The sequence below is a fragment of the Anopheles darlingi genome, chromosome 2 (assembly GCF_943734745.1).
Source record: "Anopheles darlingi chromosome 2, idAnoDarlMG_H_01, whole genome shotgun sequence".
Classification (NCBI taxonomy): domain Eukaryota; kingdom Metazoa; phylum Arthropoda; class Insecta; order Diptera; family Culicidae; genus Anopheles; species Anopheles darlingi.
This window is the reverse complement of record NC_064874.1, coordinates 30,251,034-30,263,090: the sequence shown is the minus strand read 5'-3', so window position 1 is coordinate 30,263,090 and position 12,057 is coordinate 30,251,034. Positions and strand designations below refer to the sequence as shown.

The following is a 12,057-nucleotide window of genomic DNA, read 5'->3' as shown; positions in this document are numbered from 1 at the left end:
TTCACTCCACCCAATCTAACCGGATAGATATAACTGATGCGATGCTCTACTTCCTACGACCGCGTGCCTTGGTGCCCGATCTATGATTGGGACCGTAAGGCGAAGTGCTGCACTAACTGCAGACTCACGAAGGTCATTTGTAGGTTACGTAATGTTATCGCGTTATCGGTGCGCCTTCGCAAGCTAGCACCACTCCAGCGTAGCACGTACCTACCGCCGTACGCATGTCTCTGCAAGCAGCGCGCAAAAGTTTCCGCCATGCCCTAAACTTTGGAGAAGCAGTTGGCAAAAACCGCACACGTACGGCCCTTTGGTTAGCTTCAACGGCCGATGTAGCTATTTCGAATGCTTATAGCAGGGCTTTCTATGAGATTCTTATCGCTCGGCAAGTAGCTCCCTTTGATAGCGTTCCTGTACAACAACGGACTGATTAACATACCACCTAACCATATTGATTCCAAGCAATTGCAACTAATTGCTTTAGCAGACCACAACCTCCAAATAAAGCAGTTTAGTGTTTTAAAATTTTTTATTCACTTTTCGCTTCTATTTACAGCATCTCGATTTGTTCATGAGTACGTTCAATGCGCACATGGTTCCGTGGCGACAGACTGCGACAGCGGCTTGGATGAACTCACCCCGTGGCGCCAGCATATGGGTTTTGACGACTATATTGTCAGCTGCTATACTGCTCCATACTGTCGCTTTCTGTCGCTACATCATCATACGATTTGCCCAGAAAAGGCTGTTCGTACCATAGCGTGAGTCATCCGAGCAACGAACGCTTTTTTTGCCAACAGCAGGAAGTATCCTCGAATACTCGGGGTGAAGTGAGGAAATAAATGGCATGGCATACACACTATCTACTCGCTGGAGTACGCAATTTGTACAGTATGCTAAATTTACATACGTTATGGCTCGATGGCACACCCAAAAATACTAAATTGAGGCGGCTCTAGCAGCGTACGGTCATGGCGTACCGTTTACAATCGCCACGGTTTTGATTGCATTGGCGACGAAAGTCCCACAGACAAATAAGAAGACAGACAGGCTTGATAGTGATTGTTCACTTGAAGCGACCGATAGAATAGTGCAGACCGCTATGGAACTATCAGTTCACAGTTTGAATTCTTCCCACAGAAATAAAGCCAGCTGGTCCTTTTACACGAACGTGGTATTAGACGGCAGAAGCTACTCATGCAAAAAGACCAATTGTTCTGATAATAAGGAGCCAAAGTGATAAGATATCAGATGCTTCTGAGAAAGTAAACGACGTCGTGAATGCTTTTGCACCGGCACAAACTTCTCGCAACCAATGTAAACACTCCACAATCCAAGTGCATTTGAACTGCGACCCGCACACTACAATGTGCGGTTTTAGCCATCTTTCCAAGGGGTCGTCCTCGCGCACACCGAGGACACAAACCCCTTCGAAGCTTTTATCATATTCTTTTCTGTTTTCTTCTTGTGAATGAATTGAGATTTTTTCTTTTTGTTTGTTGGAAAGAGTCTAAAGGAGATTGGTTTAGGGTAAACAAATAACGATATTTGTTCTTCCAAAATAGTTTTATGGTTATATCATAAGTACTGAGAGTCACATCTACCATAACCTTTGAAAGTTTAAGCAAAATAAAAACAGAGTTCAATCGATGCCATTTCCATATTTATGTATTTCTAAAACCTGATTCATATATAATTTTACTAACAATAAGTCTAACTAATAGCACTTTGCATTTATCTTCAATCATTATTTGGAGTCGGAGTAATTGGATTACAAAGAAATGTTGATTAAAAGATTTAAGATTGGGGCGAGCATTGGTCGCACTGCGTGTTCACTTCTTGCAACGAGTGTTTCGGAAGGATCAAGACGAATTATCTTTCGCTATTCATCGTTTTGTTTTTCTTTATAGCTTACGGATATATTTGCCTCACTATTTGACCTCCAAAGAGACTTGTTCACATCAAGATTACCGAAACCTAAAAAAAATCAGGAATAAAAGCATAACTGACAGTTTTACTTTTTTCGTTCCACGCTAATAAAACTGACCTATTTGAGACAAGAATATAAAATGTTTTACTGTCTTATTTCAACTATATTAAAGCCCATTGAAAAAGCTCATTTAAAACGTGCTGTAGCATATTCGATGAGCAGTATTAACGTCATTTTTCATTGATATTGTTCACTAAAACTACTGATAGGAATGATCCATCTAACTCGTCGATTCAGTAATCTCTTGTCTTGTCTTATTACCGTCATTACAGCATCGTCATAAAATTGCTGGTGATAGGAAATGGCCCTGTACGCAACAGCAGTATAGCAGAAATAGACAAACTAATGGAAGATTTCTTTTATGGTTCAACTTTATTTTAATAATATTTTCACCGTGCGTGGGAAGCTAATGGGTTGAGCGTTTATTCTCCTATTTGACTAAATGCACAATATTGCAACCTTACATATTAAACTAAAAAAGAACAGAACGTTGGTAAATCATCTATTGCACTGACCTAGGGATGATACATTCGAAGTAAGCACACATTTATAACTTGCATGTAGCGTTCCCACAGACATCGGATATCCTGATTATCCCGTGGTACCTCCAAATCCAGCACACATTGCGTAAGACACTGCATGAACTGTTGCACCTGATCACGCGTCCAGCCATTCTGTTTCCACGGTTCAATCAATCGCTCAGTTAGTTCCACAAACAGTAGCCGCATCTCCCTTGTCCGATGCAGATTGCACGCCAGCAGTATGATTGCACGATAGTAGGTACGGAAATTGCTGTCAACTTCCTGGTAGGCCCGCTCCAGTAACGTTGGCTTTAAACGTATAGAAACCAAGCTGAAAGCAGTGTAAGATCGATCCATCATGAATACGACCCGCGATTAGATCTTGATGATACACACTTACTGTTTAATTTCTTTCTCTTTATCTAACAGGTAGCGTATTTCACGTAAATCAAGCAAAAATTCCTTATCCATCTCGGTGTCCAAATAGTCGGCTCCCGAATGTTGGTAAGTGTACGTCCAGAAAGTCATTAGAGCCTTCAAGAAGAAAAGAGGAAATTGATGTTTGTCTACCGTCCCTACTATACCCTATCGAAACCATGGTTCCATTACTCATTCGCTCACCTGAGAACATTCGTAAAAGTCTTTAAAATTAAGAAACTGCAACTTTCTCTTCGCTGTTTCAAAGCGCAAACAGGCAATGAACACGACCGCCGCGTACTTCTGGGCCAGCTCTTCCGGCAGTATAAACTGCTGCCGGATGTTGTGCGCAATATTGCCCTGCGTTTCCTCGACCGCTTTAAAGATGCGTTTTACATTATCAAACTGTCTCCGACAAGACTTGAGCCTAACGCCCGTCTTCTCCGCCACCTCGTCCAGATCTTTGCGGTTTCGTGAATTGAACTTCTTGCCAAATAATTCTCGCGCAACGGTGTCGTCTAGCGAGTAGTACCGGTCGATCAGCAGCGAACGATCCTGCGGCCCAATCTGAAAGGTCGGCTGCTCGGCCAGCTTGGGTGGTGAATGAAGAAACTTCTCCAGAAGGGCGTACGTGCGATAATGGTCCTGCACATCGGAAGTGATCAGCTGATGTGGAACGTCCGCAAACATTCCGCCCTTCTGTTTGAGCAACGTGACGGCATCGGCAGCTAAAAGAGCGAGAAGGTCCATTAACGAACATACGAAAACCGGCTATCGCGTGGAACCTACAGGAATATCCTTCGACCCATAACTGGAAGATTTCGGGGTCGATGATCGTGTAGTTGCTGATGAAAACATCTACATGGACGTCGGTGAACAGAGCCATATAGACTAGGAACTTTTTAGAACGAAATCCTGCCGCAACTCTTCTTCTTCTTTTTCAGTCTGTTCGTTCCGTTTGGTATCGCCAATCCTTGATATTAATTGCAGGACCCTGCAGGATTAGCAGGGTTTCCGCGGGTTTCCCTTCGAGACAACCGGATCTCTGCCGAAGATTTCTGTACACTGTGGGGTTGATTGTGAGAACAGTGATTGCTTCTCGGAGCCGGAGCTCGATAGATCGTTTTTAGGTAAAGGGAAAAGATATGGTAGGATCCTTTTCCGTGGTTTCAATTCCGTCTTTTTGGAATTCTTTCGCGCTGCGGTTTTTCGCAGCTAACCAAAACAACAGTTTTTCTAAGGGTGTTGTCAATTTTTGCTCTGTTGTTTTGTCGAAGAAAATATGTTCGAGCATTTCAATTTCAAGAAAAGCCCTATTATTTGCCCTGGCTATTAACTGTGAAGAAGTTTATTAAAACTTTTCGATTCGACAAAACTCCAGAAACCCTACAATAATACGGCTTATACTACGAGGCCCTGATTCAACTCTGAAGAAAGATTACATCATCCGCTATGATACTGCAAGTGCCGCGCTGTTTTCCTTCCTGATCCGTGATCTCGCCATATGTAATTTTTCCCGTTATCATAGTTCGTTGGCCTTTTTTCAAATACGACATTACTGCATCGCGAAGTCCTGGCTTGAACACGACGACGCGATGCCAGTCGGTTTTCTGCATCCAATCTCCCGATTCGTACCTGACCGCAAGAGACCGCATAACACTAAATTTCGCATCTCAAGATATTCGACATCAAAACTTACTTGTAATTCGAGTGCGTGGCCACCGAAAACATGACCACTGGATGATCTTCATTACCTCGCCGTTGTGGGTCCGCTCCTACTCGTCCCAAAAGCGTTACAGAATTCACAGCTGCAAAGAAATAAATCCAACCTTAATGAGTAAAAACGCTAAGGCATTCCGAATCGTCCCGGACGTTCTTACTCTTTTCTATACGAGACGGGTCGGTGCAGTAACTACGGTACGTTCCATTACGGAGCAGTGTTTTAGCGACCTGAAACATGGAGTACGAACAGTAAATGAGTAAGCGAATGCAGAATGCTAATTAACTTAATACTTACGCTGGAAAACATTCTCAAAACCACAAAATGCCTTTATTATTAAACAAGTGCCGGCAAAAATTGCCGCCCAGCGATCTGTCAATTTCTCTTCGTTCCGTTACCAAAGGGTCGAAATTTTCCACAAAAAAATGGACTTGGAAGCAAAGTGGTTTACCGCACTCCGGTGGAATAGTATATTTGCAAAGCAGCTTTACTGCACTCAACTTCACATTAATGAATCTAATTTCAACTTCTTTTTCGGCTCGTTGCTTTTTAACCTTTTTATATCCTTTTTTTCCTCCGTCTCTTCAGAATCGAGCGGTCGTTTCGAGCCCTGTTGAAAAAAAAAATAAAGTTAAACATTAAATTTAAATAGCCGTGGCCACACGGGGCGAAAACTCTAGCGCAAACGAAAAAATTAATGCCAAAACGTTTACTCTTGCCGTTTACATGCTGTCAAACGATTATTGGTCCGTGGAGCGTAAAACCTAGCGTAAAAGCTTTTTGCAAACGGTAGGGCTCACAATATGTTCTTTTTGTGGTTTACATCGACAGTGAGTGATCATTGCTAGTGTATTCAATCCTTTTCTTCAAAAAAACGATTTAATTTCCTCAACCCGGCCATGTAAACATATCGAAGCGAAAACATTTTGGCATTAATGTGCAAATTTGCGCGCAAATTTTCGCCCCGTGTGGCCACGGCTATTGAATACACTAGCAATGATCACTCACTGTCGATGTAAACCACAAAAAGAACATATTGTGAGCCCTACCGTTTGCAAAAAGCTTTTACGCTAGGTTTTACGCTCCACGGACCAATAATCGTTTGACAGCATGTAAACGGCAAGCGTAAACGTTTTGGCATTAATTTTTTCGTTTGCGCTAGAGTTTTCGCCCCGTGTGGCCACGGCTAATGGATTGGCTAATTTGTGTGCATAAATCATACCGTTTCAACTGTCGGATTTAAGGCGGCAAATACAAAATTACGACTCTTGGCCGCCAAGGCGGTGCTACTTCCTTCGACATCCGGATTGGCTTTTGACAAAGTAGCAATTTTGGAAAGCGTTTCTTCATCACGCGACAGAAATGATGCTTTATGGCCCTGCAAAGAAAACAGATGGATATATCCGGAATCGAATGGATCCGTTGGGGCTTCAATCGGTTTCTTTAACCAAATACCTGTGCAATGCTGGAATTCGATATTAAGAAGGGAACTTCCTCTTTCGTTGGTGCTACACTCGTTGCCACACGCTTTTTGATGATTGTCAGTCTCCTTTTACCAATCGCAGTCACATTGCCTAGCGATTGATTATTTTCTTGACCCTCAATTAACGTCGTAGTATTTACCGAGCTCAGAAGCGTTGTCTCATACTCATCTGTTTCGCTTAGCTCCACTTTCTTCTCCTTCAACAGCATGGTTCGTTCATGTCGCATTTTTCGCCATAGAATTTCTGTTTCTTCATCGCTGTCATCCCCATTTTCTTGGCTCTGTTCAGGGTCTTGTGCTTGTTTGTCATAATCCAGGTTGAAGGTTTTTTCTACATTTTTCCATCGAAACTGTCTTATTCTGCCCGCCTCTTTTTCTTCGTCCTCGAGGAAGAGATCCTTCAACTGTTCAACTTCCCGATTGTCCTGGTCTAGCATTTGCCGGTTATGTATCTTTTCCAGTTCTCGCTGCAGCTGTCGTTGATCAAATTGTTCTTCATCGGCTACATCGATGTCGTATCGATCCAGACCCTTCTCATCTTCATCGGCACTGCCCCAATCCGATTCTGAAAGCTCAGCTTCATTTTCTACGAAATTTTTCGCTATTCTTGATTTGTCTTTCTTTGATAGCACTACTTCCAACTCATTCTCTTCGGAATCGTATTCAATGCACTTGGTTATCTCTTCGTTTGCCCCCTTTGTAGATTCTTCATCGTCCGTTTCCTCATTCTCATCTTCTCTATCCTCTTCTTGTCTTTCTTCATGCAATGTCGGTTTTGGTGCTTCATCGCAATCATCGCTTTTTTCATCGTCCGATAAGTTAACATGCTTCTTCTTACGTTTTCTTACCCGCTTCACGCGATCATTGCGGTTCGACTGATCCGCCTCATCATCCGTTGACTGAAGACAAAGTATTCTTCCCGCCAAAACAGGTGTGCCGGTAGCATGCGTTGATTCTGAGGAAATAGGAGAACGGCGATCCACTGACGCATCCAACTTTTGAACGGATATACTATTCTGCAAGTCAGGTTGTGTCTCGAAACGTCCCGAACAGAGTTCCATTAGCTGTGAATCGGCAACAGGTTGCGCATCATCTTGTGTGTAAAGAGCGCCACCAACATCATTCATCTGTGTTGTAGATATTGCACAACCGTTGGATGGAGATTTATATTCAGTCGACGGACACTGTGTGACAAATTGGCCCGAGCATAGAGCCATTAAATCCTCGTCTTCCGCTTCCTTTTTTCTCGGATCATCTTCATCCTCTTTCCACAACAAAACAACTTTGTCGTCATCCTCTCCTCGCAAATCTGGGAGATGTGTAAAAAAATGTACAATAATAAAATATTAATTAAAAGTTGCGATATGTTAATGGTACCTAAAATCGCAAAATTACCTTCTGATGATGGATCTTCTTTCTTATTCTCTACCAGAAGCCCATGCCCTGCGCTAGCATGGTTTCCATTTGATTCATCATCAGAGTCCTGAAAAGCCCTAATAATTCTACCCTTTTTAGAGCTCTTTTTCTCCACTCCATCATCAGGATCATCATCATCCTCATCCTCCGAGCTGCTTGTATGAAGCAATGATTCCCCATCATCTCCTTCGTCATTATTTTCTTCCATAACGGATGCAACAATAGACATGCATTCATCTTCATTTTCAGATGATCCAGCTTCATCATCATCCTCCAATAGTTCCTCTTCTTCATCATCAGTTTCAGCCTTTTCTGCCCTCTCCATTTCCAGCTTTTTAGCGTACTCTTCTTCTCGCTTTTTTATGCTCTCAAGCCGCTCGTTGATAATTTGCTCCTTTAGCACATGCTGCACTTTCATAAAAGCCGCACCGGGAATTGGCTCTTTAGTAGTAACTTGCCGCTCTTCGTTCGCCAGGACCGGTACCACATCGAGCTTTACAATTCCGCTATCAGTATTTAAAATACTAACAGAATTTAGCTTCGACGTCTCTTTCTTACCACCGCCACATTTTTCCAGTCTTTTGAAAAGAATATCAATACCCAAGGGTTCGCTCAGCTGTATGTCACCACCCTCGAGATCGATTACTAGCCCCGGTTGTCCACTCAACCTGGGACAAGGAGGGAGATCCAGCGTTGAAAGTAAAGATTTTTTCTTGCTAGATACACTGGATTCAGTCTGCTGTTCGAAGGCGATGTCGTAGTCAATTTCCCGTTGCTGTTCAACTTCCTTGTTTTCTGTTTCCTGTGGCGCATTTGAACTATTCTGCGTATCTTCTACTGTGAATTGTGTGACCATTTCTTGGGCGTCTTGATGTTTCTCGTCTGTATCGACGCATAACAATTTTAATTCCTCACCAGGAGAACTGTTTTCTGGTTTAGATGGTTCGATTGCCTCTTGCGGTTCGGGCTCATGGTTTATCTCGCGATTTGTGTTCAATGTAATCGCGCTTTCAGAGGCATTCGATGCCTTTTCAATCAGAGGAAGATCCGGTGGCTCGTCCTCCGATGAGTCACTTTCAGACTTGTAGAACGCTTTGGATTCCTCTTCCAGTTCCTTCAGTTGCTGTGAAAACGCCTCCAGCTGTTCCGGTGTCATTTTCAACGACATATCGCGCATTTTAGTTCGTTCACAAAAACCATTCGATGTCTGTCCTCGGCGCACCGCTTTGCGTGAAAGAAATTCTTCGAACGTGCGTTCTCTAGCGCGATGATACGGAACTTCAACAGCCATTTCACGTTTCATACGTTGCGTTTCGCTTTGAATAACTCGCCGCTCTTCCATCGCTTCGTGGACAGTCATCTGAGAAAAAAAAAAACAAGTATTAACTCAAACCCCTTTGACTCCGGTCTCGAATAAAAGAAATTCCATTACCTTTTTTCGGTGCCTTCCTTCGTGAGCAATTTTATCATTCACGTCTTCTTCAGAGGATGATTCCCCCATCCTTTCGTCGTGTTTTGGTGCATCACTGTCTTCATCACTGAATCTCAGTTGCAACTATAAAAAGAACGATTTTTTAAATAGCGACCTTTCATTGATTTGCGACTTTGTTACTTACACTAGCAAGTATATCTTGAGCGGTATTGATTTTAGTCACAATCTTGTGTTTTTCTACCCGTTTTTTACGAGCTGGTTTTGATCGAGTTGGTTTCGAAATTTCCTCTTCCTCAGAGTCAGACAGAACGCTCTGCGTTTTCTTGCTGTTCCGGTTCTTTTTCAATCCATCTTCAATGTTAGATTTTTTAAATTCTTTTCCAACAGTCTCCGAATCTGAGTCTGATTCAGAATCAAGCAATGATTTAAGCCTATCAACCAAATTTGTTGGTGACTTTCCGGAACGAGATGTATCTGCATTCGGCAGCGTCGTCTTTTCTTCGTCGGAATCGCTATCAACGATCTTGCTTGTTTTCTTTGCATTACGATTGCTCGCATTAATCATTTCTTCGTCATCTCCTTGATGTGCAGTTGTGCTTTGCAAATCTCCCTGATCTTTTCCAACGTTTTTATCACTTGGAGATAAATCGGGATTTTTCAAATCCTCATCCGATTCGGAATCGAACCGAAGAGTGTCTGTAGCGTGCAATTCCGAATCTGAATCCATCCTAGAAGAGCTAACTTCATACGCAAACACTAGAACACTAATTCCAACAGTACAATCTAATTATGCACACTAAAGTTTTAAGCAATAGTTTCACTTTATACACACACCGCCCGTGCATTCCTTTTTATTTTCACAGAATGCCAGTTCCCGCCAAAAATGGAAAATCTGACAACGATGTCGCCATCATGAATTTCGTATATATCTGCTGGTTGGCGGATCCGAGCAAACAAAAAAAAGAGGTAGAAGAAACCCCAAACAAAAACGACGTCGTGCTTAAAATTCGGTGTTTGATGTGAATTTCAGGCAAAACCGGGCTACAGTATAATGAATGAAATAAGCAGCAGAACCTCATCGAACAATGCTAAAATGGAAAACGACAAGCACAAGCAACTGTGGGAAACTTCGGTCGAGTTCCTCACGAAACAGATTGGGTTCGCACAGGTTATTCAGCAAGCGATGCTGGCGAAGGTAAGCAAAGAGTAACTTGATAGTAACAACACACTCAACCGCAACTCCTGTTCACTTTCAGAGCAAACACATGGGAAGCACGGTTTTCAACGACAAAGAAACCTCCGCTAACAAAATGATTCGCGATCGTTTCAAACCGGCACACGAGGAGCTTCTTCAAATGTGCAAATCTGTTCAGTCCTTCGTCTGCGACTGGCAAATGCTGCTGATAGAGGATGCGGAAGAATCCGATGGAGAGCCAAACACCGACAACCAATATTCAACCGTTGACGATGGTCCAGATTTCATAAAGTCCGTGACAAACTGTAAGCGGGTTTCGAAATCGGTAGGACGGGCTTTGCACTTTGATTCTTAACCTTTCATATGTTCCGCTATTTTCACAGATGAACCGGATCAGATTATAGACCTACTAGTTACCTCCATCTCGGACACACTGCCCAGTTCGTTCCATGCATTAAATGTTGATCAAGAACGTGTTTTGAGTCTGTTCTCAGCCATGCAAGAGAACGTTGATCATTCGTTGCAGAGAATTCCGGTATCGGAGAGAAAAGTGTTTATCGTTAAGCTGGATGGTCTCTGGTTCCGTGCAGTCCGCAAAACCGCGTCTTCCGTCGGGATCAACGATGGAACAAACGAACGTTTCGCGATCTATCTGATAGATACGGGAGAAACGTTTCCGTACGACGACAATCTCAAAATTGCACGTGTTCCGGCCCCGTTTCATGATATTCCCGCAGCGGCCATAAAATGTGTCTTAGATGCTGGACCAGACGATTCAGAATCGTTGGAAAAATATAAACGACAGTCATTCCGAATTGTTCGTGTCGAAAGCAATGATGTGCTGAGGGTGAGATTTGTGGATAAAAAAGTCACCACACAAGAGCGGAATCCATTACAGAATCCTACGGAAGAAGAACTCGACATTTGGTACTCCATACCCGAAAGCACAACCAATGCCACGAAGGCAATACTGGGTTATGTACCGCAGGATGACGTTAAGATCTGTAAATATTACAACCCACAAACCAAGCAGTGCTTCAAAGGGAGCAACTGTCGACAACGCCACGTAGAGATGGATGAAAATGGGTGGACGCTAGACCGCGATGAAGTTCCTCTAGAAGTGAGGGCACAGATGGAGTTGCCAGCGCTTTCAAACTTAGTGAAGCTGATGCCAACGTTCGTTGTCGATGTTGACCAGTTTTACGCCCATGTAATACCGGATAGCGGAGAAACTTCGGTCATTGCTAAGCTACACCACGACATAAACAGCCTGAACACTGTAGGCCAATACAAAGTGTTCAGGCGTATGCCAAGTACTTCATTTATGAACAATCGATGGTAAGTCTGTCTAGCAGCCCCGCTAACATTTACACTCTCTCCTATTGGATTCAGGTCTCGGTGAGATGGTGTTAGCCATGTTCGAACAAGCTTGGTACAGGGCTAAGGTTGTCGATATTTTCGATGACACGGTCACAGTATTCTACGTGGACTACGGCAATACAGCTACCGTTGACCTGAGTGACCTAAGAGTTTGGGAAAACTCCTTCAGCTACGTTCCCGCTCAAGCGGTAATCTGCCAAATAGCAAATGCCTGCTCTGTGAAGCCCGGCCATGTCGAAGCAATCCAGCAGCTACAGCAAGTGCTGGTCGACAAAGTAATCGATGCCCTAATCATGTAAGTAACTCTTGTGCACGATGATTTCAGGAAAAATGTGTAAATTTTGATTCTTTTATAGAGACAACAAAACCCCCTGGCAGGTTCGAATATTTGACGAAGAAGGATTCGACATTGGAGAAGGATTGATTCTTACTCACCTTGCTCTTCCTCGGAGTCCTAGCAAGTCTAAAGAGGACACCCCCATGCCTGGCTGAAGACATATTTC

The 12,057-nt window shown here is 43.2% G+C and overlaps 4 protein-coding genes across 4 annotated transcripts; 1 reads left to right on the top strand and 3 right to left on the bottom strand.

Moving 5' to 3' along the window:
- Positions 1 to 2,352: 2,352 nt before the first annotated feature.
- Positions 2,353 to 4,142, bottom strand: LOC125949756 (acidic fibroblast growth factor intracellular-binding protein). Its single transcript, XM_049677081.1, has 4 exons — positions 3,718 to 4,142; positions 3,133 to 3,656; positions 2,912 to 3,045; positions 2,353 to 2,842 (listed from the first exon to the last, which is right to left on the bottom strand). The coding sequence occupies exons 1-4, from the start codon at positions 3,812 to 3,814 to the stop codon at positions 2,506 to 2,508; spliced, it is 1,092 nt and encodes a 363-aa protein (XP_049533038.1). The 5' UTR covers positions 3,815 to 4,142; the 3' UTR covers positions 2,353 to 2,505.
- An 83-nt stretch (positions 4,143 to 4,225) lies between these two features.
- On the bottom strand, positions 4,226 to 5,081 carry LOC125949781 (single-stranded DNA-binding protein, mitochondrial). Its single transcript, XM_049677119.1, has 4 exons — positions 4,946 to 5,081; positions 4,809 to 4,878; positions 4,628 to 4,736; positions 4,226 to 4,563 (listed from the first exon to the last, which is right to left on the bottom strand). Exons 1-4 carry the CDS (start codon positions 4,955 to 4,957, stop codon positions 4,350 to 4,352), a joined length of 405 nt encoding a protein of 134 aa, XP_049533076.1. The 5' UTR covers positions 4,958 to 5,081; the 3' UTR covers positions 4,226 to 4,349.
- LOC125949706 (claspin) lies at positions 5,024 to 9,810 on the bottom strand. Its single transcript, XM_049677010.1, has 6 exons — positions 9,164 to 9,810; positions 8,980 to 9,102; positions 7,527 to 8,907; positions 6,104 to 7,440; positions 5,871 to 6,026; positions 5,024 to 5,258 (listed from the first exon to the last, which is right to left on the bottom strand). The coding sequence occupies exons 1-6, from the start codon at positions 9,704 to 9,706 to the stop codon at positions 5,151 to 5,153; spliced, it is 3,648 nt and encodes a 1,215-aa protein (XP_049532967.1). The 5' UTR covers positions 9,707 to 9,810; the 3' UTR covers positions 5,024 to 5,150.
- Positions 9,811 to 9,964: 154 nt separating this feature from the next.
- LOC125949733 (uncharacterized) lies at positions 9,965 to 12,046 on the top strand. The gene is made up of 5 exons (XM_049677052.1): positions 9,965 to 10,174; positions 10,236 to 10,479; positions 10,558 to 11,487; positions 11,567 to 11,849; positions 11,911 to 12,046. Exons 1-5 carry the CDS (start codon positions 10,031 to 10,033, stop codon positions 12,044 to 12,046), a joined length of 1,737 nt encoding a protein of 578 aa, XP_049533009.1. The 5' UTR covers positions 9,965 to 10,030.
- The last annotated feature ends 11 nt before the right edge of the window (positions 12,047 to 12,057 follow it).